Genomic DNA, 27,979 nt, shown 5'->3' with positions numbered 1-27,979 from the left:
CCCCACCTGCCTCTCCTAAGCGTTCTGGAGGTAGTTGCCCAGAAAGGAAATTTCAGCTGGAGAGGTCACTAGCTTAGAGTGCATCTGCTTCTTTTACAAGGCTCTTTCAGTTCTGGTGTGTTACTATAAGGGAAAATGAAAAACAAAATATAAACAACTTTTTTCTTCTAATAGTAGATTTTTGTTATTAAAAGAAAAAAAATACCTTTCTTCAGTATCTCAAAAAAGCACCCATGCTAACATTTAAGTTCAATCAAATTCAATTAACAAATCAATAAATCAGATTCTTTTGAAAGGCAAAAGCATTCTTAGTCTTAAAACATTTAGGCATGTACCTGAAATTTTGTGTCCAGCAAGAACGGTGCTTTGCTTATATTCTTTGCGTCTTTCCTCCTGCTAAGAGGAATAGAGTTGTTAATGTGCCAGTGCTGAAATGAAATAATTTATTCAAAGTAATTGCTTTGGAGCTATCTTTCCTAACCTGGAACACTCCATCATGGCCTAACTGCGGCTAGTGGGAGTTGTGTACAAATTCCCGCTCACCCCCTCCCAACAGGTGCGCGGAGTTTGCGACCCTGTGCGGGGCTTACCTGGCCGGGTGCCACCCACCTGGTAACAGGGTATCTTTGGCCCACCTCTGCCTGGCAGGCCAATGGGCTGCCAGTGGGGGTGTGGCCTGGGACAGGTACAGGTTCATGGGAGTTGTGTAAAAAACAGCTGGAGGGCAGGTTAGGGAAGGGTGCTTTTGAGTGTGCGTAACTACAAACACCTTCAAAGGCCAGTTCTGGTAGTAAAAACCAGGAGGTGTGTGCAAAATCAAGAGGTGGCATTTTGAAACTGTCTCCCCAGGAAGCCCACAATGTACACTGAACCTTTAATGCAGAGGTTCCAGCATTCAGCGTTTTAATTTCTAGATGACTTTTCAACATTAATTAATTTCTGGCCCTGCACACAGGTGCAAACATAATGTTCTCCCAATGTCCATCTTCATGCGTTGCCTCCTCTGAGAAAAATGAGTCGCAGATGGCCTGGTCGGACTCCGAATGCCTGATCAAACACAGGTGACAGACGGAGCAAAATGTAGAGCAAGTAACAGCTCAAATGACAGACACAAAATGCTGAGTTCAGCCTAGAAGAACTAACTGAGAAGTATCAACATCAAACCTTTTCTTGTTGTGTACTTCTAAAAATATAGGGCCTTGCCCAGGAAGAGGTTGAGAAATGCTAGAAGGATGTGGCAAGCACTGGCCATATGGCAAGAGATGAAAAATATACTCCTGTTGTCCCCCATCAGCAGAAAAAGAGGACAATCAGTTGTGGGGAAGCAGGCAGGAATCCAACTGAAATCTGCCTCTATTCCATCATAGTGTATGAGGAGTGCAACTTAAACATGTGCTTAAGCCCACAACAAGGAAGAGTTACATCAGCAGGGGCAGTTCTGATAGGGCCACTCTGGGCTTGTGCAACTATGAAGCCATACTAATAGATCTGAACGATTCAGCCTCAATAGACAGGTATAGATAGGCTTGCTTTGCTAAAATGAGTTTTATTTATAATGCAATGCTAAACAAATTGTAAAAGGGTAAACAGCAGATTACTAATTTTCACCTACACTGAAATTATGCTGTTAAAGATGGAACAGAACCCAGAATGCAAAATCTGGAAAACCTGGAGATTCCCAAGACCAAGGATGTTGAAGAGAGCATATACTTTCCTGGAAAGTAGGGAAATCCATGCCAGGGAGATGGTACAGAGGGGCACATGGGTTGTCAATCTGAGTCTGCAGCAAAGGCGCAGAGAAATAGGGGGCAGGTATGGGGCATTTATTCCTCCCTCTGCCAAAATAAGCAATACACAATGGAAGCAAGATAAAATGTCATTTAGATTAAAAGCATAAGCTATTTAAGTGCCACAGCTTCCTCCAATAAATTGTAGAAGCAGTTTTGTGAGTGCTGAGAATTCTCAGTTAAAAGATCCCAACTGCATTCAGAAAACTGCATTTCAAACGACTGGAAAAGCTGCCCACTAAATTAAGATTCAGTAGAGTAGCTAAGACCCTTGGACAGGAAGTCTTGCAATGGGCAGGCACCAAGAGGCACATTAAAATATATCGGAGCTGCCTTTTCTCCCTAAGAAAGATCACTTTTCTAGCAAATAAAAGCAAAGGCAAGACAAGACAAAATAACCTGGTAGACTATGTACAAATATTCCAATGATGATTTCTGAGGGCAAACTCATTTGCCTGAGAATTGTTCATCCTTTTGCCCTGCATTTCTAGAGTCATCACTTGAAAGATTAAAACATAGCTGCATTAGATTGAATAAAATGTTAATTATTCCGCTATAAGATTTGTTCTAATTGATGGTATCCATTCAGACACAAACCCAGAATAATCTTGTACGTCCTTAGAAGAGTGAGTGGACGGGTGCAGGCCACACAGTGTTAGCCAACATTCCTCAGAAATATGCTCTAGTTCAATCTCAAGATGTTACCAGGGAGGTTTTCAATTCATAAGATGAACATCATATCCTCTTTTGTCTCTTGCCATGGAAGTGTCAACTATGCCCTTCATGAACTCAGCTGTCCAAGTCAGAAAATTTTCTCTTCTTGTAATTCTGGATTAGGCTGGATGCTGTGATCTGGGAGGCCTGACCCTTTTCCCAGCACTGGAAGTCATTAAGTCCTTTCTGGCCTGCTTGAAATAAGGCTCGTTCCAACTCATCCAGACGGGCCACCAGCACAGACGTGTCCTCATTGAAGGCATTCTGGGAAGAGTCCATGATGCGACGGAATCGGCCAATAAATGTCTGAAAAGGGAAGCAGAGTTACTAAGAATGGAAGGAAGTCCTGAGTAGGCTCAAGCAGCCAAAGGGAGTGCCAGGCTACACACAGAGCCAGGTTAACAAGCTAGAGCAGCAGTCGGTGGGTGGGTGACTTTTACCAGTCCATCATGGCCAACCTTCTTGGGGCTGCATGTTAATGGGGTCAGAGGCAAAAGCGGGAAGAATAATGGATGCAAGCCTAACCTTTGTACAATGGGCTACATTTCAGCCACACAAAAGTCAAAGATTTCTACACACACACACAAAAAAAAAAAAACCTCCACCCAGGGAAGCAAAATGTATTATCACAGATCAAGGACAGATTCCAGGCAGGGAAAAGCACTCAAGGAAGGCATGGAACAGGGCTGATGGGGGTCCTGGCCTGGGAAAAGACAAAAAGATCTGGGTCAAGTTAGCTTCTCCTTTGACCGAGGCTTGCCGTGGCTGAATTATGAGCTTAATGATTTGGGACCATAGTAGCATCTCTAGACCATAGAGGGACATTTACTTAATAACAATCCAATGGATTTGGTTTAGTTTTTGCAATGGATCAACACAGCTACCTCCAATTTCCTGTGCTTTTGAGAATACCATGTTTAGCTGTCTACGAATAGGATTTTAAAACTGGAAAGAAATGATATTCTACCAAACAAAGATGGGACTTAATACTTCTGGAGATAACATCCCTCCAAAACACTAGGAAAAACTATCCAGATTGGTCTTTAGTGTACCATGCAAAGTATGCTCCATTTGAAACTGGAGAGGCAATTCAGGTGCTTGACCACTGCCTGGAGTTGGTAATGTGGACCGATACATTAAACTGAATCTGGACAGGAGAGAGGTACTGTGTGCTGCAGGTACTCAAGTCCAGCTGGTAGGGAGGTGGGTTGGTACTCCCCTGGAAGCATCTAAGTTACCTGAGGACGAGGTGGTCCTTGCTGGCTAGGAGAGCCTATGTCCAGCTCTGGTTGGTATGGCCCTTCCTGGTCAGGGATAGTTTGGCCACAATGTTCCAGGCCCAGGTAACTTCCAGACTGCACTACTGCAATGCACTTGAAGATGGTTTGGAAGCTGCAACTTGTGCAGAATGCAGAAGTTGCCTAGCCAAATTTGGCACTGACATACAGGGCTCTAAATGACTTCAGCCTGAAAAATATTAAGAAACACCTCCTCCAACATCAACCTGCCTAGGTGTTCCAAGGGACAGTGGCCAGTGAGATGGCTCCCAGGTTATGGAATGACCTCCCCTCCCAAGTTTTATCTTGTGCCACTACTGTGTGCTTTTAACCAGGATATTTCTGTAACCCACCCCAGGGCCATTTAGGCTATTACTACAAAAAATAAACACACAAATAATTATTAGTAAATCTAAAGTCTAGCACCGGGGATTGACATGAATAAATGTTACACACACTATTTTCCAAAAATGAGGAAGCAGCCACTGTCACCTCTTTGTCACAGCAGCCCTGGGCACATCCTGCCATGTCTGACACCCAGTGAGGTGTATCTATTTATGTCTGCATAGCCTCTCCTGCACTCCCATTTTAAGACTGTTGTGAACTGTAGATTTTGGAGTGTCAAGATCCTGCCCAACTCTTTCTACTCTCCCCTCCCTCCTGTTTTGTTGAACATCCATTCAGATGAAGAGTGCTGAAGAACTTGAAAGCTTGCTCAAAATTTAGCAGCACTTTGGTTGGTTCTAATGAAGGTCTTTGCCATTTGGCACTGAAGCAAGTGTTGTACTTACCATGATAAGTCAACAAAGCACAGGGGGAAATTGGGTGGGAAGGCTGCTATGAACGTTTAACAGCTCTCAAAGAGCAACACTTCAGTACCAAAAGAAGCCATAGTACAGAGAGCTCAGAAGCATTAAGGGGCAGAAAACCTTCTGTCAAATTCAGTGTTTTACCTGCAATATAGTCTGAGCTAGTTCAGTATTTTCAGGACTGTCAAAATTCAGCAGCTGGGAGCCAAATCCATAGTAGTACGGCCCCAATTTATGCAGGTCAACCACATTGGCATCTGCACTTAACACCGTCCGCCAACTCTCCTTGTAAATCTTTGGCAATTCCACAGAAAGGATCCTCCGTTTGTTGTCATATAAGCCTTTGGCCAGCCAGAGGGGGATTTCCAGCTTTGAGCCCTGTATAAAGCAAAATACAAACAGGTTAAAACCATCAATAAGCAGTATACATAAAACTGTAACAGACTTGCAGGCACGTTATGTACTCCAAGAAACTTGCATTGGCTGCCACAGTAAATCAGAAGCAAATTTGTTTGCAGCCTAAAGAGAACCGACACAAACAGAAACGGCACTGAAATTGAGGGGATAAAGCACATTCTGCTGCGCCGTTTGGGATGTGGTGTAGGACAGGGAAGCATTCCCAGTATAAAGTGATTCTAATATTTTAGGAGGGGGAGTTGGGGGGTAATAGTTTCAGACATTGCAACAAAATTGTACTGGCAGAGTCTCCCAGATGAATAGGTAAAATTAAGGAATAGACAATAGCAGACTTTCCATACATTTTAGACTACCAGAACAGTAACGAAAATATGTATTTTTACACTATAATCTTAAGTGGTTAGACAATATTGGGATGCTTGATTTGGGTAACCCTACTAAAAATTTGTTAGATTTTTTAATTATTTGTGTCAGGATATATTTCTACACAAAATGGCATAGGGAAGTGTATAGATATATATAAAAAGGGTAGGAATGAAATAAAGAGACTGGAAAATTACAAAATTAAAATCATTCCAAATGGAGATATCCAACTTTAAAAAAACAATACTGTACTGTGAATAAAATGTTTTTACATTTTAACTGTAATAATATATGAGAATTTGAATAAAGTTACCTCAGAAAGACAGAAGAAAAGGATTAACTGTTGCCAATCTATAATGAAATGGTTTCAGGCTTTAAAAAATGGATTTGAAAGATAAAGGTCAAACATAAAGCATAACATTTTTATTGCTCTAGAATTTTAAAAAAATGGTTCCAAAGTAAGGTGCACCACAAATTCATGCATGTGGTAAAAAAGTACAGAAAACATAAATTAAGACATTTGCTCTAACTTTCATGCCATATAAAGAGAGCCAGTGTGGTGTAGTGGTTATCGAGTGTCAGACTAGGACTCAAATTCCCGCTCAGCCATGAAGCCCACTACATGATCTTGGGCCAGTCACTATCCTCTCAGCTAAACCTAGCTCACAGGAACGTTGTGGGGATTAAATGAACAGGGAGTGGAGAAGAGGATATAAATGCAACAAATGGTAAATAACCTCATATTGCAGTGGGAAGGTGCACGTGGCTGAAACTGTTAGCTACAATAGCTTTACAGCTGTAGTTCCCAAGGAAGATGCAGTTCAAAAGAACTGGAGGCCAGCAGGTTGGGGACAGCCCTGAAGCTACAGAGGAGAGGAACATAGGAAGCTGCCCGATACCAAGTCACACCATTGGTCCATCTAGCTCAGTACAGTTTACACTGACTGGCAGTGGCCCACTGGGGTATCACAAAGGCTTCTTCCCCAGCCCTACCTGGAGATGCCAGGGATTGAACTAGGGGCCTCCTGAATGTGAAGCAGATGCTCCACCACTGAGCTGTGGACCCCACCCCATCCTCAGGTGCCAAAGTTTGGCTGAAGTCTAAAAAGGTTTGGGCTCTACTCTCTTGAGCCAGAGCAAGCCTTAGCCTCCCCTCCCCAAGAGCTCCAAGCTGGCTTGGAGCACCAGCCCGAAGAAGCATGATCTACTTGTGTTGCCCGTCCAGAGCCCAATGGCAAGCAGAAGCCTCATGCTCCACTGACCTGTATGGAGATGCATTGCAATTTTGAATGATTTAGGACCTCATTAAGGAAAAAGATTAAAAAGTCTTGAGTTACAAGAACACGAACAGCTGCCCTTGCAGCTACCTTCTGCATTCATACAATCATAGAACAGTAAAGTTGGTAGGGATCCCAGGGGTCATCTAGTCCAACCCCCTGCAGTGCAGGAATCCTGTCCACAGCCGTCTCTGATTGGGCTCTACCTACCAACCTTCTGGTAAACAGCCAGATGCACCGACCCATTGTGCCATTGTTTTTTGGGAAGGGGTGGGTGGGGAACAGGCGCTGCTGCTCAACCAGTCATCTTGGATTCCCCCACTGAAATCCCGGGATTTCTCATTATCCTCCGAGACACTTCAAACTCAACCCGGAAACTCGCCATGGTATCGAAGTCGCATTATAGATCTATGGGCAAAGCCGATTTAAACGGAAGTCTGAACCTCCCGTTCTGCATCGTCACTTCCGACGTGAAGCTGTCGGGAGTTGTAGTCATTCCATCCAGGAGGGTGGAGGGATGTTAGCTCACCTCAGGGAGTGCGTTGTCTGAGGAGGCGGAGGCAGTGGCCGCTTTACCCAAGACGGTGGCAAGGCGAGGCAGTTTGATCTCCGCGCGGCACGGCAGCCTCTCTTGCGACATGAGGATGTCTGCCAGAGAGAGGAAACTCTCCTCGGTCCCGAGCCCAGTCTCCACCGGCGTGTAGGCCTCGCCCATAGCGCCGCTACAGAAAAGCCCGCGCTTGATTCGCGCACGCGCAATGGCTCCTCCTGGCGAGGGGGCGGGGCAAGTCGCGCACCTGCGCGGTGGGCTGGCTGCTGCAAAGCGCTTGTCTTGTGCATTTGCTTGTTTGGGGTTCACTCGCCCTGTTCAAGGCTGCAGGCCTTCTTGGGGGTCTCTCCGCTCCCCAAAGAACGGCTGATTTATTAAAATATTTAATTTCAATCGTTCTTGACAGAGATATTACTTACAGTATAATAGTTCCTAAACCTTGGTGCATATCTGGCCACGAAACTTAAATTAATTTACAACTAAATAGTAAAGAAGAGTTATCTTGTACGATTTTTTTAATGTGGCACTTTGGGACTCTGCCTACTTATATCAAGCAGGCGTCTTCACTGCACTTTTTCCATGCCTGATTAAAACATTTTTGTTTAGGCAAGCCTATTGTACCGGGTATGTAGAATGTGGACGTGTGTTTTAATCCGGTTTTTAGTTTATTGTTTGTTTTAATTATTCAAAGGTTTTAAATAGTTGTCAGCAGTTTTTACTGACAATTTTATTGTTTCGTTCTTGTTTCATTGCTTTCATTTTTTTATTGTTTCAATTTTTGTTTCAGTTTTTATGGACTTTTTTATTTCATTCTTTTTCATTTTTCATTGCTGCATTCTCATGAGGGAAAGTGTGGGACACACACACAGAATGGCAAGGTCAAAAAAGAGCTAGCAGCGGACACCCATTTCTCCACCAGAATGTAGCAACTGAGCCAAGAGTGAGTCCTATTTGCATGAATTGGACCTTTCCTCCCCTAAGCCTATCATGGGAGGGAGGGCAGCATGCAGGGAGCGTAGTGTTAACCTTTCCCAATTCTGGGGGTGAAGTCGAGCCACTGTGTTAACCAAAGTTACCTCCAGGAGGTCCTGGGTTTCCCAGACGTCAAGACCCTCCCCCCTCTTGGCCTTGCTAAAGTGGTCCAAAGGAAAGCAGAGCAATACATTTGGCACCAGTTTAGTTGCAGCAGTTGCTGGAAGGAGGTGTAAAAGGCATCATCCAACCATCTTAGGGACTCCACTCTGGATTTATGTAGGGTTTCATCCTTAGGCATGTCCAAAGTTGGGGGCCTAATGTGGCCCGCCGGTCGGTTTAATCTGCTCCTTGTGGCAGTGGGCTAAAATCCTAAAAAAAGCACAACAACTTTGGGGTAAAAGCTCAACAACTTCAACCCTAAAAAGGTCACCAACTTTGGTCGGACCCCACGGCCCTTCACGTCATCAAATCTGGCCCTCTTTGGAAAAAGTTTAGGATCAGGGTTTTCCTTCTAGATGGGCTACCTTCCTAGGTTGACAGGCCCCATCTGCTCCCACACCATGTGCAGAAACCGCCTTCTTGAGCCTGTCTTCGCATGCAGGGGAAGTCCCTAATTCACCGAGAGTTTGAGACCCATTGGCTACCCTCACCAGGTCTTTTCTTCTAGAAAAAAGGTGCAGAAACGTGTTGACTTTTTTTTAGGGGGAGCGCCTAGTCAAAGTTGTTGAGTTTTTTTAGGGGAGGTCATCCCTAGAAAAGCTTCTCTTTGTAGGATTCAGTAATGACCCTGGGGTCAGATTTGCCTTAAGTTTAGGGAATGCAGTCATGGATTCGGAGCGAGAAGGGGAATTGCAAGCAGGTCTAGTCCCAGAAAGGTTCTTGGTCATGAGACCAGCAAGAAGGAACTCCAGCACCATGGCAACCACGACCTAACAATAGTTGAGTCTGCAGTGCCAAATTCTGGCAAAGGGCATGGTCGCTCCTGGGCTCTACCTGATGGCAGGAAATCAGAGGTCACAAGACAGCGCCAAGACCTCTTTGGTAAAAGGCAGAAACATATATGGTTGCTCTTGACAGAATAACTTGGGAGATGGAATAGGAAAAGGCTTGTGTTTTAGAAAGAGCAAGACAAGAACCACATAATGGAGTTTCTAGGAAGGTCAAACAAAGGAGAACAAGAGACAGTGGTGTAATGGTTAGAGCAGAGATTTCCAAATTGTGTGTCACGACATGTTAAGTGTGTCAGCTGCAGTGTATAGGTGTGTTGCAGGAACGCTCCCTGCACTCCTCCCAGTGTTGGAAAGGGGTTAGTTTAACCTCCAGTTTGCTGGTATAACTGAATTACTGTGTCGTGAAATGATGCATGTCTAAAGTGTGTCATCAACATGAGAAGTTTGGAAAGCTCTGGGTAGAGTGCTGCAATAGGGCCTGGGAGACAAGGGTTCAAATCCCCACTTGGCCATGAAATTCACTGGGTGACCTTGAGCAAGTCACTGCCTTGCACCCTAACCTACCTCACAGGGTTGTTATAAGGATTAAATGAGGAAGGTGAGGATCATGTACATCACCTTGAGCTGCTTGAAGAAAAAGGTGGGATATAAATGCAATAAATAAAGAATAAACGCAGGACAAGGTTTCAATAGAATTGGCCATGGATCTTCATCCATCTGTTATACTCGTTGATTTGAGTACAGTATCTTACTTTTCAATCCACTGTGGGAGGAGGGACACCTCTTGTTCTCAAACCACACAAGCCTCTAGTTCAGACTTTTTAAACCCAATGGCCTCCAAATGTTTTGGACTACAACTCCCATCAGCCCCAACCAGCATAGTTATCATTCCCATATTTCAAAAAGTGAATATCCCGACAAATAGGCACACATGCACCTGTCAAGGTCTTTGTGGTTTCCACAGGATCTCTTCCCTGTGCTGAAATTAATCTTGAAAGCAGCATTCTGTTGTAGTCAATAGAATAAGTTGCAGTGCCCAGGACAGCTCCTTTGGTTTGCAAATGGTCCATGGGTCCCAAAAGGTTGGGGGTCCCCTGCTTTAAAGCAGTGGCTTTCCAATTTCCTACTTCCAGGCAACCCTGCACAATGATGGGCCTTCCAATAAATCCCCACACTTGATATGGAATTCCAATGCCGTTTTGTGGAGAATTCTGGATCACCCAGTTCATGTTCAGCAGTAAATAAAACTCTGGGAATATCATTGTTGGCCCATTTCTACTGTGTGACCAAGAACACACCCAACCCTCTTGCAACTATACATTGCAAGGGAAGAGGGACAAGAAAAGCTGAATCAGACCAATGGCTTATCTAGTCCAGCATCATCTTCTCACAGTGGCCGACCAGATGCCTGTGGGAAACTTTCAAGCAGCACATGAGCACAACAGCACTCTACCCACCTGTGCTTCCCAGCACATTATGCCTCGGACAGTGGAGGTAGAACACAGCCATTGTGGCTAGTAGCCGTTAATTGGAGAAGCTTGCCTGCCATTCCTGTGCCTTTCCTTGAGAAATCCCTGAAAGGCCTTCCTGAAGACATTTTGAAAAACCATTGTACTAAAGAAGATGACAAGTGGTGTCTGTATGTGTTGCCTAAGAGAAAAGGTTTCAAGGTAAAACTGATCACTGTAACACTAGCAGAACCTTGTTAGACATGCTGCATTTGCTTCTCCAGTGGCTATGGGATTGATCTGGGCTTCAGAACAGAAAGACTTGACTACTGCTGAAGATGAGGAAAGGTCCTTGGAAATGCCTGTGCCAAGCTTACCGTCTGCTTATTTATTTTTTTCTAACAGGGACATTGCATAGGAAGCCTGTTTTTTTGCTGCTCCATCTTGCCCTCTTCAGTGGCTGGTGAGTGAAGCATTTGGGTCTGAAATTGCAGAAGAACATTGGCCATGGGTGGTAGAGCTAAGAGACCTTTCTGGGCCCAAGGATGCCAGAGGGCACAGATGATCAGAAATGGGGTGGGGATGCAAAGCAACGAAGGTGGACATTTCTAATATTTTGTGTGTGTTGTAAGTAGTAGTAGTAATAATAATAATAATAATAATAATAATGGTATTATCTGCTAGCACTGCCACATTAGATGATCCAAAATCCAAACAGTGCATAATCTTATATATATATATAAATGTAGACTGACCCTGTTTGTTCCACATGAATGGTCACAAAAACCGCTGGATCAATACTCATCAGCTTTGCCCACAATCTCACTTGCCACTATGAGAGCGACACCATACCCTTTCCATGGTCAAATGCCATACCTGTGCCGAAAAAACACCATTTTTGGCAAATTTCGGAACCCACCACTCAGATACCCAGGGAAGCTGGGAATTATTCCAAAAAATCTGCATCTCCAGGGACTGGGGGGGGGGGGGGAGAACGGGGTCCGAATACCTCATGGTTCAGGACAGGGTGACCCCAATAACAGGGATGACCTGGGGGTGGGGGGAAGGATAATTAATGGATCGGAACGGTGGGGGGACTCACAGGGGTACCCGTTTTTAAACATAACACCTGTAAAACAGGGGGACTCTGAGACTCGGGGGGGATCTGAAGGGGGCCTATTACCCTCCATTTGACAGACTAACGCACAGCAATGCATGCCAGGGCCAGCTAGTACCTTAGTAAACCAGACTTTTGCTGACCAGGTGCCTGCCAGGTGGCAAGGCGTTATGGGAGCTGTAGTTCAAAACGTTTGGAGGCTGCCAGGTTGACAAAGGCTAACATAAACAATGTAAACTAAGCAAACTGGTATACTTGGCCTAGGTCACATCTTTAACTGCTGAAGCAGTTTTCAGAGTAGATTACACAATTTCTCCCCTTCAGGAGAATTTGGCCAAGATTGTACACTATTTCAAATGATTTGCATTCTTTTCCAACCTTTGGGTTTTCTCGTGAAAACAGGGCTGATGAGACATAACTGAGAAACAAACATGTATCAGAGGGAAGGATGGGGTAACCTGTGGCCTTCCAAATGCTGGACTCTGGCTTCTACCAGCTCCAGCTATAACAGAGGGCCTGACTCTTGTTTGCCTGGATGGAGGATAGAGAGGTCAAATGTACTTCCATTTCTCTACCCACTTTTCCCTTTGGCTTTACCCACTGCTGGCATGTGGCCTTTGGAAAGTTGTCCAGAAGGGAATGCAGGGGCTCCCCATCCACTGGAGGACATGTTCTGCTTCCTGCAGCACAATGGAGTAATGAACCTCCTGGATATTAGCAGGACAAAGGAGAAAATACTGGCCGAGTCTGACTTGCCCCTCCTCTTTCTAACTGGCACAGATTGCGGCATGCAGATCAGCTTAGATCCCAGAAGACTCATGCAAGAGTTTGCAGTTGTGGATGAACTCCCTTGGATGGTATCTTTGCAGGATGTCTATGGCAACCACTTGGCTTTGGGCTGCATCCTGGATAAACACTGGATAGTAAGTGCAGCCTCTACTTTCCTGAACAGGTGGGTGCTAAAGTGGAGGTTTTTACACAGATAGAACAGGAACAGTTATAGCTGCAAATCTTCAAACACTGTATAGGCAACTTCCCTCAAGGGCCAGGAAAGACTTTGCAACAATAGTTCTTGCAGCACAATCCTATCCTTGGGTCATTCTAGCTAGACAAGTAGGTCAAGTTGGAGATGTAGCAGGGTTGCAGTGGAGCCCGGGCAGAGTCCTCTGCTCAGTGGCCTGCTCCTGTCCCTTGCAGCAGCTGCAAAAAAGGTGGTGTTTCAGGAAAACCGCTCCCAGGCGAGTCCATGAAAGCCTGAGATGAAGACCTTTATTCCCAGCCACACTGGAAAACTGGCTGCTCAGTTAATCAGAATCCTACCACAATAGGCTGCCAGAAGTACATAGCCCCCAGCAAAGAAACACAATGAAGTCTGGTTGGCCACTTTGAGAACAGGCTACTGGAGTAGATGGGCAATTGGCCTGATCCAGCAGGGGCCAGTCAAAACGTTGGCAAGCCTAGCAGGCAGGAATTAGGGTCCCTTTTGCCTGCTAGGCTTGACAAAACCCTGATTGGTTGTGTGCATCCGAGAACCAATAGGATTTTTTTTAAGCCAATAGCCAGAGTCAGGAGGGCAGGCCAGAATTGTGGCCAACAAGGAAACGGTTAAACCTCACTTCCCCATTTCCTGCATCCTGATGAAAACCTAACCCCTCTCCTGCCTGCTATTTATTATTATTATTATTAGTAGTAGTAGTAGTAGTAGTAGTAGTATGTAAAGACATGTTTAGCATGATGTCAGGATTTCTGTGCTTTTAACTGGTACTTGAAAGTCAGGCATTCATTAACTGATTCTTTTCATATACAGTGGTACCTCGGGTTAAGAACTTAATTCGTTCTGGAGGTCTATTCTTAAGCTGAAACTGATCTTAACCTGAGGTACCACTTTAGCTAATGGGGCCACGCCGCCGGAGCACAATTTCTGTTCTCGTCCTGGGGCAAAGTTATTAAGCCGAGGTACTATTTCTGGGTTAGTGGAGTCTGTAACCTGAAGCGTCTGTAACCTGAAGCGTCTATAACCCGAGGTACCACTGTATCGCTGCACCTCCTCTTCAATTTCTGTGCCTCAAGCCCAGAAGCATTCCCCAGGAATGGAGAGGCCTGAAGTAAGGGCCCATATCTGTGTTCACTCAAGTGCCTTCTCTTTGCTTATGCTTTCCATGGCCAGGACCCAGGTGTTGGCCCTGGTTGGTATCACAGGCCCGAAACACAGAAGTTTCTTGATCCCCATCAGTGCCATCATCCCACATGAAGCCTTTGATGAACTCACTCTTCACCATGACATTGCCCTCCTGAAGATAGGCGCCCGGCTCTATTTCAGCAAGGCCCTGCAGCCCATCTGCTTCCCACCTGAAAACTTCCCTGTGACAGCTCTGAGGAACTGCTTGATTGCAGGCTGGCTGCATCCTCACACAGGTGAGCTACTTCTGTACCATGGCGCTCACAAAGGCAGTCTTCACAAACCCTGTGCAAGATCATTTGCTCCATTATTTTTGGATTGCTTTTACATCCTACTCTTCCTACAAGGAGCTCTGGGTGGCATATTTGGTGTTATACCTATTTTCAGTTTTCCTCCCATGAGAACATCCATCCATCTCATGGATACACATCTATTGGCCATCTGCATGTGGAAGACTTCCCACAGTTCCCAGGGATCAGATCTATGTCTTCCTTGCATGTGGTTATTGCATGTGGATTCCAAGATTTCTCCTGGCTGGGCACTAGAGACAAGGTGCTATTCAAACCTTTTTTAGAACATTGAGAATTCTTTTGAACCAATAGAGTCACTAATCTAATTTCAATTTGTAGATATTTTGCCAGAACCAAATTCTGGAAGCTAGTGAGATCTTTTTTCTTTTCTTTACCTTGCCCCTCACTGTTGTGTACTAAGGAGAGCTACTTCCTCTTTGTCCTGGACAGAAGATAGGAAATACAGCATTTAGCACAGGAGGGTGGGCTTTGAAGGGAAGATGGGCAGCCCAATGTGTGTTGTGTTCCGTTGCAAACTTAGTCCTGTAAAGACCTAGAAAGGCCAGGCTTTGCTCATGCCTTTGTATCTCAGTCCAGACAGGGAGCGTCTCTCTACGGAAGCTCTCGGTGGTGGATGTTGACCCCTGTCCCCTGCACAGAATCATGACGACAGAGTGCTGCAGCCACAGGAAAGCTGACAATGTGTCTGGATGCCTGGTGAGAAAGTCATGTTCATAGGCTCATCTGCTGCTACCTCTACACAATTCATGAATACAACAAGTTCTCTTCTAGCGACTATGCAAACACTTCAGCAAGGCATAGTGAAAGTACAGAAAATATTTCCCTCTTTTAAGAGAGCATTGCTGCAGCCATTTACTAGGCAGGGTGGTGCTTTAACATTAGCACTTGTGTTTTCTATTATTAAATTATAATTTTTAGATATTGTTATGTGTGTGTGTGTGTGTGCGTATATATATATATATATATATATATATATATATATATATATATGAACCCCTTATAAGAATTTTTTTCTAAAAGGGGGATATAAATCTATTGAAGAACTTTTGAGAAAGGGGCAAATCTACTCATTCCTAGGCAGCATTTGATAAAAAAAGAAAAGAAAAAAGAAACACCCTTCAAGAGACCAGTTATGAGCTGGTAGGTGAACCATAGCCCATAAGTGATATCAGAACTGTATCCTCAGAAATGTCTTGGAATGTCTAATTTTCATATTATTCTGATGGCTGAAAACAGAGCAGAGCATGATGAATCTGGATTCAATCCAATTTATTCAAGATTCACAGGTAAATGTTAAATGCACTCCTAATTCACATCTCTGCTCAGCTGTGAAGCTCACTGGGTGATCTTAGGTCAGAGATGGTGACAGGCCCATATCCACAGGGTTATTGTGAGAATAAAACAGAGAGGAGAACCCTCCCTGTATGCAACTATGACACCCTTAGCCAGCCAGCTCACAGTGCCCAATTTCTAATGTTAATGTCTACCTGCCTGCTGCTGGCCATCCCTGTTTGTGGAAGTGAGTTGTTTGGGGGAACATTTTTCTTGATCTGCTATTTGGAAGGGATCTGGAGCAGAGAGTAAAACAGCAGTTTCTTCTCCTGATGGAACCTTTTCATTGGAACAGGGGGCCCACCCAAAAGCTCCACAAACCCATCGTTCTTGTTCCTAAAATTTTGGCTTTGTGCACCTTTCATGAGGTCATGAGCTCCATATTATTTTCTTATTTTGCCTTGGCTTTTATTGTATTTCATGATTTCTTTGTCAGTTGCCTTGAACTGCATATGGAGAGGTGGGGGAGAGGTATTTGAAATGAATAAATAAAGGCACCTTTGCTTTTTCCTCTTCCAAAGGGATACCCAGGCAACCCGGTCATGTGCCAGGCAGATGGAACAAGGCAGTGGGTGCTGAAGGGAGTGATGACCAAGGGCGGTATGAGATGCTATGGGCCGTTTCTCTACACCAGAGTGTCTTCCTATGGCGACTGGATCGTGACCACCACAGCAAAGTGGGGAGCTCCGGCCTCTCCCATCCCTGGCTCAAGGCACAGCCCCTTCAGACCTCCCATGGAGGAGGACAAAGGGATATTTGAACCCATTGGGGAGGAGAGAGCCATTGACTTCTCAGACTACACCAGCCCTAATCATACAGAGTATCTCACAGAAGACAGCCAGGAGCTCCCAGAAGGGCCAGCTGAGTCACGGGCCAAGCAGTCTGATCCCATCTATTATGACTACTACAGTGGGGAGCTTCTTCCTGTTTCTACAGCCAAGTTAGGCCAGCCTGAAAGCCTCCTCTCTGCAAGCCTCATGCCCTGTATTCTGACATGCTGGGTGGTGGCAGGTTAAGCAGCAGACATTTCTGAGAAATGCACAGTTGAGATATAGTGAGTGCTGTTATGCTCATCTGTCATTTCCCCAGAAGTCCCATTTGGACAATTAAACTTCAAACCCTCCTTATTCAATCTCCTCAGAACCATGTGGTATGAAATGACTCCAAAAAGGTAAATATAGCCAGATATAATGACGACTTATAAAGTAACTCATCACAGGGGAACAGAAAGGGAAAGGGGACAACAACTGCAGGGGTCCTGAGAGCCTGGTGCAAATACCTTGTCAGGAAGAGAAAGCCAAAGAAGACAGAGGAAGCAGGAGGCATGTGCTGCAGGGGCTCATGCTCTCTTCCAAGGCTAGGCAACTGGACCCTTGGTAAAGTGCCTTTGTCCAGCTCTCTCCTTCTCAGTTGCTCGCTTGCTCTGGGATAAGAGCCTGCAGCTGCTGACTAGCCAGCTTTGTCTTGTGCCAAATACTCTGGTAGCTCCGCAAGGCCATCTGTGAGACGGAAGAGGGAAAAGAGGAAAGCAGTAAGAAATTGAACTGGGAGTGAGGGACAGAGAGAGAGACTGAGAAAGAAAACCCAGACCTTGGGGAAGCCAAAGGTCACCTGATGGGTAGTCCAGGGGGAGGGGGACAACTATTGCATGCCTTCTATTTACCCTAAATAACAAATGCTCTCTAAGTTCCTGCCCCTAAGGTGAGTGGAGCAGCTGTTCCTGGCCCTCTCTTGCTTGCTCATCCTCATTCTGCTCCTCTTTTAAATTCAAGGCAAGGAGAAAAAACCACACACGTAAACAGAGAGGCTGCTTCTCCTCCTGCATCTGCACCTTGGAGTAATATCATTTCAGAGTGCTCCAGAAAGCAGCACCCACTATCTGCAGGGCTTATCTATTTCCTGATGCTCTACTGCCACCTTCACAATCCTAGAAAGTTTAAATAAAACCCTGCTCTGCAAACCAGCAAGGGAAAGAACAAGGATAAGAAAGGATATGCCAAAGGCAACAGGTTGAAAGTGGAGTTTTTGTCCATAGCCACATCTCTTCAAGTTCAGGGCTATCCCTACACTGATCCCCAAACTACACTTCCTGCACACAATCTGAACACTCTTTTCCAACAGGGAATTTTACCTCTCTTTAATCTGGTGTTGAGTATAGCAATGGAGCACTTGGCCACATTTTGCCCACATCAGTGCAAAGTTTGTGTTGAGAGGCAGAATAGAGGTGTAACACAGACCTCGCTGTGGTCAACCATGTGGCACAGGTGCCCAGATGTAAGGCCAGCATGCCCATACCTCTGCAATTTCCACCTTCCTCTCCCAGATCTTGATGATGTTCTCCAGTTCATGTACTGCCATCTTCTCATGGACATAGTCAAGGACAGGGGGCACTTTGTACTCTGCCAGTTTTTTCCGTAGCTTCTTGTTCACGACCTCGGCTTTGTCCCGTTCCTATATATATATATATAAAAGGACAAGTATTTCGATGAGAGACTCTCTTTAGTTTTATTTCATTGCATTGTATGGGTGGGGGGTGGGTGGGTGGGTGGGAATTTAGATCAGGGAAATGGGAGACAGGGCTAAACATCTCTTCATCCAACATCATTATACCAATCACATTCAGAACCCCCAGTGACTTTTTAAAAGTAAAAATAAAAATGTTTGGAGAGCTGATCACAGATCTTCAGTGTAATATGTAGTTAGACCAGTCATCCCCAAACTTCGGCCCTCCAGATGGACTACAATTCCCATCTTCCCTGACCACTGGTCATGTTAGCTAGGGATCATGGGAGTTGTAGGCCAAAACATCTGGAGGGCCGCAGTTTGGGGATGCCTGAGTTAGACCCTTCACGGGTCCCATACTCTGGGGGAAGCACCTGCAGCTGATGACTGGCCATTTTCATCTGAAGCCAGACATTGCAGGGCTCCCATTGGTAGCCCACCCTATTTTCTGAGTAAGGGAAATAGCTGTTTATCCTGAATGTACAATCCACAGAAGATAAAGATGCACTGAGCCTTTCCTGACATTCTTTCCTTAGTCAGATGACTCCCCCTCTTGATCTACGCAAATAAGCCATTTTCAGTTTGCAACCATTCACACTTTTTTTCCTGAAAATGTGAAAGTTAATGTTTCACATTGTGATAGGTTCATTTCCTGTCCAGGCTTTTCAGCATCACTCATCAAGCAAATTAGTTCCCAGATAATACCATATAAAGTCCTCTCTTAGTGTACTGATTTTTCTTCTGGGATCATTTTTGTTCTACTTTAACTCACAAGCCTGAAAAATCACATGCATTAACAATAAAAAGTAATAAAAATACATTACGTGCCAGTAAACTGGACACTGTTCCCGGCGGCAACACCATCATACACAAATAATCCCAGTAAATCGATCCTGTCATGGTTATTTTAAAACCTTTGCTTGCAGTTAAATAGCTCCTGTGCCTCCCTTCAGTCCTACCTCCTCAACAAGGATGGCCTCATGTTCAATTTTTTCCAGGGACTCCTTTCTCTGGGCAATATCTTTCACCAGGTTTGTAGCCAGGGTCATTGCAGCATAGAGTTTCTTCTGAAATAAAACAAGTTGGTCCAGACTGAGAGGGAAAAGAAGGCTGGATGGCCTGTGTCTACCTAAGCAGAAGGAACTTTCAGAAGGCAGCATCCAGATTTACTTTGCATGTCTGAATGCTACCTGGCCATATGTGGAACAGCTGTAACTGGAAAATGAGGTTTCAGTAGCCAGCACAGACACTAAATCCAGAATGAAAGCATCAGGTATGCTCACAAAATGATTTTCGCCTTTACATAGTTCCATCCTCATTTCAGACATTGTGATATATTGATATATTGCAATGTTTAGCTGGTGGGATTATTCCCTGGGAATAATGCTGAAGTGAAAATGAAGACAGTAGTGCAAAGAAGAGATTTGAAGAGATCCAGAAAAAGAGACTCCTACTGAAAGATGCTCCAGAAGCTTTTGGGAAAGGGCCAAAGCTAAGAGGTTAAAAGCATCTGCTTTGAATGCAGAAAGTTCATGGTTCAACTCCCACTGGAATCTCCAGGAAGGGCCAGGAATGGCCCAAGTCTGAATTCCTGGAGAACTGCTGCCAGTTAGTGTAGAGACAATATGGAGCTAGAGTCTTGTGTCCCTAGGCTCATCCTCCTCTAAGTTTGGCCCAGGATGATATAACCTCCTGGACCAAGTCCCACAGTTTTGATTCTTCTAGGCTCATTTGCACACAGTGGAATCTTCCTTTGGGGTGGGGAAAGCTTTCCATGGTAAGCATAAGGTTTCAGGGACAGTTGTCCCTCTAATTTTGCATTATGCCAAGCCCCCCCCCTATGGCAGCCATTTTGTGCCTGGAGCCCCTAGGATTCTCTCAAAATTCAAAAGGTACCCACTAGTCCAAAATGGTGCCTCTTGCAGGAGATGTGTGAGTGTGAGTGAGAGAGACTCAGTCCTTCTTTAGCTTGCTTCACACTAGACATTTACTGCAGAATAGCCATGCTTTACCAGGGGTACCAACTTGAATAAAATATGGGGGGGGCAGGTAAGCCCTGACCCGCAAAATTGATCCCAAGACATGGCTCATGCACACCATTTGAATAGCAATGCCCATCAACTGGGGGGGGGACACGGCCCCCTCAAATATTTTATTGGGAGGGGCCAAAGAGAACTCAGCCCCTAGAAGTTGGCTCCTATGCTTTACACTCATTTTCCACAGGTTTTTGCATGACATCATGTCCCCCATACTCAGTTTTCCCTCTTTTTCTTTTCAGTGCCCAGAACATTCAACTTTTAAAAACCCCAATTCAATAGCACACAATTACCCAAATGAATATACCCCCTTCCTCCACTTCTATTCTTGCTGATTAGATTGTTCTGGCCATTTTCTGGACTGTTGCCATTTCTTTTCCTATGCTCTGTCCCTCTTCTCTAGGAATCAACTTGATCAATTTAACTCTCCCTGTCCAAAAAGCACTGCTTTTATATCAGCACCCCCACCCCCCAATGCAGAGGGCATGGGCGGGCGGGGGGAGACTCATTAATGAGAATACAGTGAGGAGAAGGGAGCATTTAGCCCTCTTGCACAATAGTCCCAGTGAAAACTGTCCTTCCAACATTTGTGGTTGGAGAAAGGACTTGTCCACTTGGATGCAAAGTATCAGATGTCTAGAGGCAGTGTTGCTATTACACTTGGTCTGCCCCAAGGAGTAACCCTAGCAAGCCAGGAAAAGGTGTAGTAAATGAGGCAGAGGTTAGGTTCCAGGTTCCCCTGCCACTGTTTCTGACCACTGGAACTCTGTGCTGCAACGAGGAAAAGCTGTGTTTACCCCTTAGCAGAATAATTGCTGGTTACAGAGCAGAGCTTTGGTCTACAGCAGCACTGTCCCCCTCAGTGGGGAAGTGCAGGCAGTTGGGTCCCAGGTCTCTTCCAGCAGCTATCTTAATCCATGTATGAGGAAAACCAAAGAGCAGGGGAGGGAAGAGAGGGAGAGAGCTGTGGGACTGCTCTACTTACTCTGTAGAAGTTGAGGACCTGGATAGCGTTGCCCACAGTCACCTTCAGTTGCAGCAGCTCCTGGTTTCGCTCATCAATCTTCTCCAGGAACTGGGCATTCTCGATTTTCAGCTGCTGGAAATCCACCTCATGTAGTGCCTCCCCGAGTTCCTCTTTCTGCAGACCAACCAATAACAGTGTGGGTCACTGATCAGGGAGCCCAAGTGTATAGCAGGTTTCTCTGTGTACAGTTCTAGTTGCTTCACCTCAAAAAGGATATTGTAGAGTTGGAAAAGGTTCAGAAAACATCAACCAAGATGATCAAGTGATGGGGCAACTTCCCCGTGAAAGTGTTTGGGACTTTTTAGTTTAGGGAAAATGCATTTAAGAGGTGAAGTGATGTAAGTTTAGAAAGTTATGCATGGCATGGAGAAAGGTAAATGTTTTGCTCCCTCTCTCATAATACTAGAACATCCAATGAAGCTGAAAGTTGGAAGATTCAGGAAATTTAAAAGAAAGCATTTCTTCACATAACGCACAGTTAATCTGTGGAACTCGCTCCCAAAGGAGGCAGTGATAGTCAAATTTGGATGGTTTTAAAAGAGGACATGTTCCAAATGTTGGGTGCTCTTTCTTAATTGATGATTATGGTGTTCGAGTTATGGAGATACTCCTGATCAATGAACAACAACATGGAATGTATAGGACACCAAACAATGGTACACCGAGGCGAGGCTGGCCTGTTGAGATGCACCTTCACAAAATTGCAGTTTACCCACCTGCTTGAGCTGCATTTGCATCTTATTCTTCTGGACTTTCAGGGAATCATTTTTCAAACGAATTTTCTCTTTCAGTACATCCTGAAAAAGAAAGTCACCTAATTTTTTTCTCAGGCTTGCTGCTAAAGTTTGCCTGCGTTTACATGTACTTTATGCATGGCTGGGAGATTAGCACTTACCCTGCAGGCTGTGACCAATCACTCCTGGCGGCAAAGCTCTCCAGAGGAAACTCCCAGGTAATAACAGGGATGCTGCTTTGCCTTGGATCTCACATGTATCCAAATGGAATTGCCTCTCAACTCTAACAAGTGTGAAGACTTTTGAGTTGCACAGAACTCAATTTTAGGCCAAAGAGTTAGGTGCATCTCAGAAGTATTTTGAGCAATTATACAATTGTGTATAATTGTGTATAAACAGCTCTCAACCCTGATGCAGTTAAACTAGAAGGAATGCCAGCTGCTCATTATTATTGCTATTGCCTTGCACAGGCAATGGCCATTCTCTGAAAGATTGAATTGAGGAAAAGTTGATGAAGATCAGAACTGGGACTTCATAGATACAGTTGCCATCTTTTTCATTGGCCCCACTCCTGTGTCTTTACCAGGCTGAAATGTAATATATAACATGTAGAAATGTGGTGAAGCTGGCATGGAGATAGGAGGAGGAGCTTTACCTGTTTTATTTCTGCATGTTAAGGACACAGGTACAGAGTTAGGTATAGTTATTTAATAATAAATATCCATCCTATTTACTGATTCAGCTTTATAATTTCAAGATATGTATTCTATAGCAGTGTTTCTCAACCTTTTTGGGCCAAGGCACAATTGTTCCATGAAAAAAATCTCGAGGCACACCACCATTAAAAAAGTTAAAAAATTTAACTCTGTGCCGCCCTATATTGACTATATAATTATGACTGTAAGAAACACTTGCCAAAAAGATAGTAATTTGTGTCTCACTTAAGATTGTATTTTTAAAGTTTGGTTGTTAATTTAAAAGAAATAGTGAAGCTTTTGTTTCATTAGTTTGATGAATAAAAATGATGTCCTTTTATGATTATGTACTCAATAAATGGGTTTTTTTTGGGGGGGGAATTCCCTGGATGCGTGGCGTACACCTATGCAAAATTGTTTTGCTGGGATTCTCGACAGGAAGTGCTGTGTCATTAATCGAAATGATTTAGCCTGCCTAAAATGAAAATACGTGTTAATATCATGACAGACTTATGCTGAAGAGTTTACTTTTCATCAATAAAAGTTTAAACACACCTACACGGAGTTCAGAGCCCTGCCGAGGGAGGAGGAGGAGGAGCGGACCCAGCGACACACCCGCCCCGCGGCCGCCTGCTTGGATCCCAGCCGGGTGCGCGACGGCAGCCATGGCGGGAGAAGGGCCGCCGGCGGGAGCCGAACACCTGCCTTGACGGCCCCTGGGCGCCCCGTGAGCTGCGCCAGGCTGCCAACGTCGGGAGAAGGAGACCTGGCTGGCAGAGTCAGGAGACCACGAGAGCGTCAGCCCTGCCCCCTCCCACACAGCGCGGACTCCGGCGGGCGCCTCGCGGCCGTCTGGAGGGCGCCGGACGACTCCCGACGTTCGGGAGAAACCACCGGAGTCCACAGCTGCGCTTTGCGCATGCGCAAAGGACTCCCGAACGTCGGGAGTGTCAGCGTCAGCCCCTGCCCCCTCCCACACAGTGCGGCTGTGATGACGGGCGCCTCAGGCGCCGCACGGCTCGGGAGTCGGGCGCAACTGCCGTGGGCGCCGGACGACTGCCACGGGCGCAGCGGCTCGGCGCCCCTGGCAGCCCGGCACCCTGGTGCATTGCGGGCGACAATCGCCCTTCTCGTCACCGCAGGTAGCGGCACACCAGCCAGCGTCTCGCGGCACACTACTGTGCCGCGGAACAGCGGTTGAGAAACGCTGTTCTATAGAATAATAATGCTCTGAAATGGACACATTTCTCAGGAAGTCCTCATCTGAATGGCAAAGATTGTTTAAGGGATCTGAATGTATGCCACTGTTTGGTGGGATCCCACCATGATGTCTACAGGCTACAGCACTCAGTTGCTGGTATCTAACAAAACATGATCACATGCAGGAGGATTAGAGACACCGACTGTCCCACTAACAGGCTGTTTTACCAAGCTTATCAACTGGCTAACAGAGCAAAATGAGAGCAGCTGATGGGACTGCCCAATGTTCTCCCCACTTACCCTGTAGCGTATCCTATCTTCCATGTATCTCAGCACTTTTTCAGAGGCGATGACACTCCCTTTCTTCTTGGTGATGGTTTTGACTATATCTTTGTCAAAGTCCTGCACAGCTTTCTTAATGTCAACTAGGCGGATGTCTGTTTCCTCCAGGACAGCCTGCCAAATTCAGATTGCACCGTCAGTAAAGGAAGGCTGCATGTCATTGATTTGTTCTCATGGAGAACCATGCTGCCCAGCTGCTGCCCTGGGACAAAGTATTGTGTTCTGTAAACCCTTGAGTTAAAAAGGTGGAGACCAGCAGCAAGAAGTAGGTGGCAAACATGAATTGCTTGGCTGTGCTACTCCAGCTGAACTCCTTGCCCAAGACCATTAATTGGTATGACTGTTAATGAACAATGCCTAACTGATTGTAAGATGTCCAGCAATTCTTTATTTACAACAATTATATGCTGCCTTTCTGCCAAGGCACCCAAGTTGTTGTTTTTAGTATTTTGACATTGCAATCCAACACATGATATAAAATTTAAAGTTGCCTATGAGTGGGTGAGTCCAATGGCAGCAGGCACTGATGTTTCCTGTCTCTCTTGCTTCCCCCCTTTCCTTCCCACAGGGCAGATGGTGCAGGCCCATATAATGTTTTTGTCTATCTCCCTTGCTCAGTTCCCACCTTGAAAGTCACACTCCATTGGAAAAGCTTTCCAAACCTGACCATGTTATTGCAACTGATAATCTTGGAACTAACCCTAATTGGGCTCCCCAAACTCCATGCATAAGAGCCTGTGTGAGCAAATGACACTGTCAAGTACTTCAGCTGTATTTCTCATGCCACAGCTCCTGCTTTGTTTATAGTACTGAAATAATGAATGAGGAAAAGAAGGATTTTATTGGCAGAAAAATTAAGCAGCCACCCACTCTGGCCAGCTATGCACCCCAAGTTTAAATATCCAGAAAAGAGACATTTAACCCAAGTTTTAGCTCTTCAGCATCTATTTTAACATACACAAAAGAGAAATATTCTGAGATTCTGCAAGAGGCAGCCTGGCATGTATCTTCCCAATCAACAGCAAAACTGACAGTTTTTTAAAAGGCACATCCTCCCCTTAACTATGGCTTTTATAAGCCCGCAGCTCCTTGGAGTGTCCATAAATTGGTGTTTTTAAGCCTTTCCCAAAGTACTACTGCACAGAAACGTATGACAAGATCAGCGCTAAATCCAAGAAAATTCAGGGGATCTTGAAGCTCAGTGTTTTAATGTTATCAAGTGCCATCATTTCCTGCCTTCTGCTTCTCAATAAGACCACTTGTCTACAGCCTTGACTAAATGAACTACCTTTGGATTATAAATTTGATTGGTAGAAAAGTGCCTCTTCACCTGAATCACCAGATACTGCTGAGTGGGCCAAAAATGGTATACCACTGCTCACTGTTACTAAATTTGACCTGGCATGAACAGGTGCCTCAATGAGGAGAAATCACACACTTCAGTACAGCGATACCACACAATGTGCCTCTTCCTATCCCAGAGCAGATGGACAACTATACCAGGTAGTTCTGCAAGAGCCTTTCTGAGTTCTCCTTTAACCTCTGAACGTCTTCCTTTGTCTCCTCCAGCTCCCGTTGTGCTATGTCACATTTCTGTTCCACCGTCAGACCCACCAGGCGATCTGCTGTTAACCGGGCTTTAGATTTGCGCCTGCCTCGTGCCTAGAAACAAAATGATTGCAAGATAGCAGCACACAGCTCTACATAAAAAGCCACAAAAGGTGCAACTGAACTCTAGAATTTACCATTTGTTTCTTCTTTTCCCCCTTTATGAATATTAATAAGTGATATGCTTTGTTAGGTGTCTTAGATGAAATTTGTGGTGAATTGGATACAAGACAGATTGGCAGCCTGATATTAATAATAACAATAAAATATTGTTAGTATTATATTTATTTGTTGCTTATTACAAAAAAGTCTCAAAGCAACTTACAATTATAAAAGCATGCATGATACAAAATTCAAAATAAATAAAAAAGATAAAAGAACATTAGTTGACTAAAAGTACTCATCCTATAATAAAAAGGACAAATCATAACCTAACCTACTAAATGATGAACATCAATTAAGAACAAAATGCCTGGATGAAAAGGAATGTGGTCTAAATATAGGTAGTGATGGAACTTGGTACATTTCTCTGGGGAGAGCATTCCACACTTGCGAGCCACCTCTGAGAAGGCCCAATCTTGTGCTGGCACCCTCTGCCCTTCCATTGGAGCAGGGCTTCAGATGACATCAAGGGCTTCAGATGACAAGTGCAGGGTCTGAGTAGGTCCATGCAGGTAGAAGCAGTTCCTAAGGTAGTGGGGACCTGAGCCACCTAAGGCTTTATAGGACAAAAACAGCATTTTAAATTCAGGGTCTGCTTCTCATCCACACTCTGGGCCAGTTAAGCTTCAGGAAAGGACATGGGAGCCGACTCTTTGCACCATCAAAACCACAAATACTGTCACAACAGCTATACCAGTATCTGTAAAATAATCCCATAACTTACAAGTTGTGCTTGTCCCATGTCCATAAAGGAGCCAAACTTTTCCAGCAACAAGTCCCTTGGCTCAAGCCGATTGAAAGTCTTCTCAAACATTGTTGTCTCGAGTTTGAGCATGGCATTGTCATGGCTGAAGGTAGATGAAAGATTAGGTGAGCAAACCCAGTGGTTCATGTGAGCAATGCATGTCGCAAACCAAAAGGGATAACAACAGCATCCATTAAGGCAAAATCCTCAAGCTGCAATCTATGGTAACCTGCTCCTTAGAGAGGGGGGGTATACTGTATAACTTTTGCACCACTCTGAGGGTTCCATTTGAGGTAAAGCAGCAATAAATTATGGAACAATAACTACCTGAGAAAGTAGAAAGTATCTGAAGAAGTGTGCATGCACACGAAAGCTCATACCAAAATAAAAACTTAGTTGGTCTTTAAGGTGCTACTGAAGGAATTTTTTTATTTTGCTTCGACTCAGACCAACACGGCTACCTACCTGTACCTGAGAAAAGTTTTAAAGCTTACTCTTTAAAACAGGCCAGCAAACTCTTATAGCAGGGGGTCGGTCCATTGTCCCTCAGACCTTTGGGGGGGACAGGACTATATTTTGAAGAAGAAAAAAAGAACGAATTCCTACGCCCCACAAATAACCCAGAGATGCATTTTAAATAAAAGCACACATTCTACTCATGTAAAAACACCAGGCAGGCTCTACAAATAACCCAGAGATGCATTTTACATAAAAGGACACATTCTACTCATGTAAAAACACGCTGATGCCTGGACCGTCCGCGGGCCGGATTTAGAAGGCGATTGGGGGAGACCCGCGCCGCCCCAGGGTAGGTCGTTCCCTTTGCCCACAGGGATGGCTGCCAGCCAGTGGCGGGGAAGGAAAGGGGGTGTTTTTGAGGGGCCCCAAGCGGGTGTACGTTGGAGGAAGAGCCGGAGCCGCCGCGCGGGTTCTTCTCGCCGCACCTGACTTCCTCCACCAAGCAGACCAGTTGGTGAATGGAGTACTGGGCCAGGTCCTGGTGCAGCTCCTCGCTCAGCTCCCGCGACTCGCCCGTGTGGACGCTGTCGCGCTCCGACTCCTCGTCCGCCATGGCCGTGGACTGCGAGGTCGCCATAACAACGCGGCACAGGCCCTGCAGGCCGCCCGACCGCGCCTCCTTCTCCTCTTCCTGGTCCGGCCTTCCAGGAGGGGTCGCGTCATCGCGGGCGGCCAGCCGCCGCGCCTCGCGACCGAGACAAGGAGGCTGCTGGGCGGGGGAATAATCCTCGGCAAGCGGCGCGTCCAGGCCCCGAAAGGGAGGAGGAGGGAGCGGTGACCCGCGACTGGCACGGACAGCTCCAGCCCCACTTCGCGGGGCTTCACCTAATCCCCGGACTATGGCACGGCGGGCGAGTTTGGCGCTGACTCGCGGGCAGCTTGCTCCCTCGCTCCGGCGGCGGC

The 27,979-nt window shown here is 45.4% G+C and overlaps 3 protein-coding genes across 5 annotated transcripts; 1 reads left to right on the top strand and 2 right to left on the bottom strand.

The window, feature by feature from the left end:
- Positions 1-186: 186 nt before the first annotated feature.
- GINS3 (GINS complex subunit 3) lies at positions 187-7,496 on the bottom strand. The gene is made up of 3 exons (XM_035117324.2): positions 7,174-7,496; positions 4,732-4,965; positions 187-2,807 (listed from the first exon to the last, which is right to left on the bottom strand). The coding sequence occupies exons 1-3, from the start codon at positions 7,357-7,359 to the stop codon at positions 2,577-2,579; spliced, it is 651 nt and encodes a 216-aa protein (XP_034973215.1). The 5' UTR covers positions 7,360-7,496; the 3' UTR covers positions 187-2,576.
- CCDC113 (coiled-coil domain containing 113) lies at positions 4,907-27,979 on the bottom strand. 3 transcript variants are annotated; one of them, XR_009557770.1, is made up of 10 exons: positions 27,502-27,749; positions 26,537-26,660; positions 25,543-25,704; positions 24,001-24,156; positions 21,788-21,868; positions 21,030-21,185; positions 18,968-19,075; positions 17,802-17,957; positions 16,786-17,005; positions 4,907-4,965 (listed from the first exon to the last, which is right to left on the bottom strand). XR_009557770.1 is itself a non-coding variant. In XM_035117316.2 (9 exons), the coding sequence occupies exons 1-9, from the start codon at positions 27,651-27,653 to the stop codon at positions 16,913-16,915; spliced, it is 1,188 nt and encodes a 395-aa protein (XP_034973207.1). In that variant the 5' UTR covers positions 27,654-27,979; the 3' UTR covers positions 15,192-16,912. The 3 variants fall into 3 exon arrangements, 2 of the variants coding, with proteins under 2 accessions (XP_034973207.1, XP_060131896.1); XM_035117316.2 differs by lacking the exon at positions 4,907-4,965 and having other exon boundaries at positions 15,192-17,005; positions 27,502-27,979; XM_060275913.1 differs by lacking the exons at positions 4,907-4,965; positions 27,502-27,749 and adding an exon at positions 27,029-27,495 and having other exon boundaries at positions 15,192-17,005; positions 26,537-26,884.
- Positions 8,065-16,522, top strand: PRSS54 (serine protease 54). Its single transcript, XM_035117320.2, has 6 exons — positions 8,065-8,134; positions 10,973-11,030; positions 12,465-12,636; positions 13,852-14,099; positions 14,746-14,870; positions 16,028-16,522. Exons 3-6 carry the CDS (start codon positions 12,473-12,475, stop codon positions 16,520-16,522), a joined length of 1,032 nt encoding a protein of 343 aa, XP_034973211.1. The 5' UTR covers positions 8,065-8,134; positions 10,973-11,030; positions 12,465-12,472.

This window comes from Zootoca vivipara, chromosome 6 (assembly GCF_963506605.1).
Source record: "Zootoca vivipara chromosome 6, rZooViv1.1, whole genome shotgun sequence".
NCBI lineage: Eukaryota > Metazoa > Chordata > Lepidosauria > Squamata > Lacertidae > Zootoca > Zootoca vivipara.
The sequence above is the reverse complement of the archived record's forward strand: the minus strand, read 5'-3'. Positions and strand labels throughout refer to the sequence as shown.

Excerpts from the sequence above, each read along its gene's own strand:
- GINS3 (XM_035117324.2), bottom strand. The coding sequence starts at position 7,359 with ATGGGCGAGGCCTACACGCCGGTGGAGACTGGGCTCGGGACCGAGGAG. Across the intron at positions 4,966-7,173 it reads CAGACAACGCACTCCCTGAG|GGCTCAAAGCTGGAAATCCC; the intron begins GTGAGCTAACAT and ends TGCTTTATACAG. Across the intron at positions 2,808-4,731 it reads TAGCTCAGACTATATTGCAG|ACATTTATTGGCCGATTCCG; the intron begins GTAAAACACTGA and ends TTCCCTTTTCAG.
- PRSS54 (XM_035117320.2), top strand. The coding sequence starts at position 12,473 with ATGCAGATCAGCTTAGATCCCAGAAGACTCATGCAAGAGTTTGCAGTT. Across the intron at positions 12,637-13,851 it reads GCCTCTACTTTCCTGAACAG|GACCCAGGTGTTGGCCCTGG; the intron begins GTGGGTGCTAAA and ends TTCCATGGCCAG. Across the intron at positions 14,100-14,745 it reads CTGGCTGCATCCTCACACAG|TCCAGACAGGGAGCGTCTCT; the intron begins GTGAGCTACTTC and ends TTTGTATCTCAG.
- CCDC113 (XM_035117316.2), bottom strand. The coding sequence starts at position 27,653 with ATGGCGACCTCGCAGTCCACGGCCATGGCGGACGAGGAGTCGGAGCGC. Across the intron at positions 26,661-27,501 it reads TGCTTGGTGGAGGAAGTCAG|CCATGACAATGCCATGCTCA; the intron begins GTGCGGCGAGAA and ends ATCTACCTTCAG. Across the intron at positions 21,186-21,787 it reads TGCAAATGCAGCTCAAGCAG|AAAGAGGAACTCGGGGAGGC; the intron begins GTGGGTAAACTG and ends GTTGGTCTGCAG.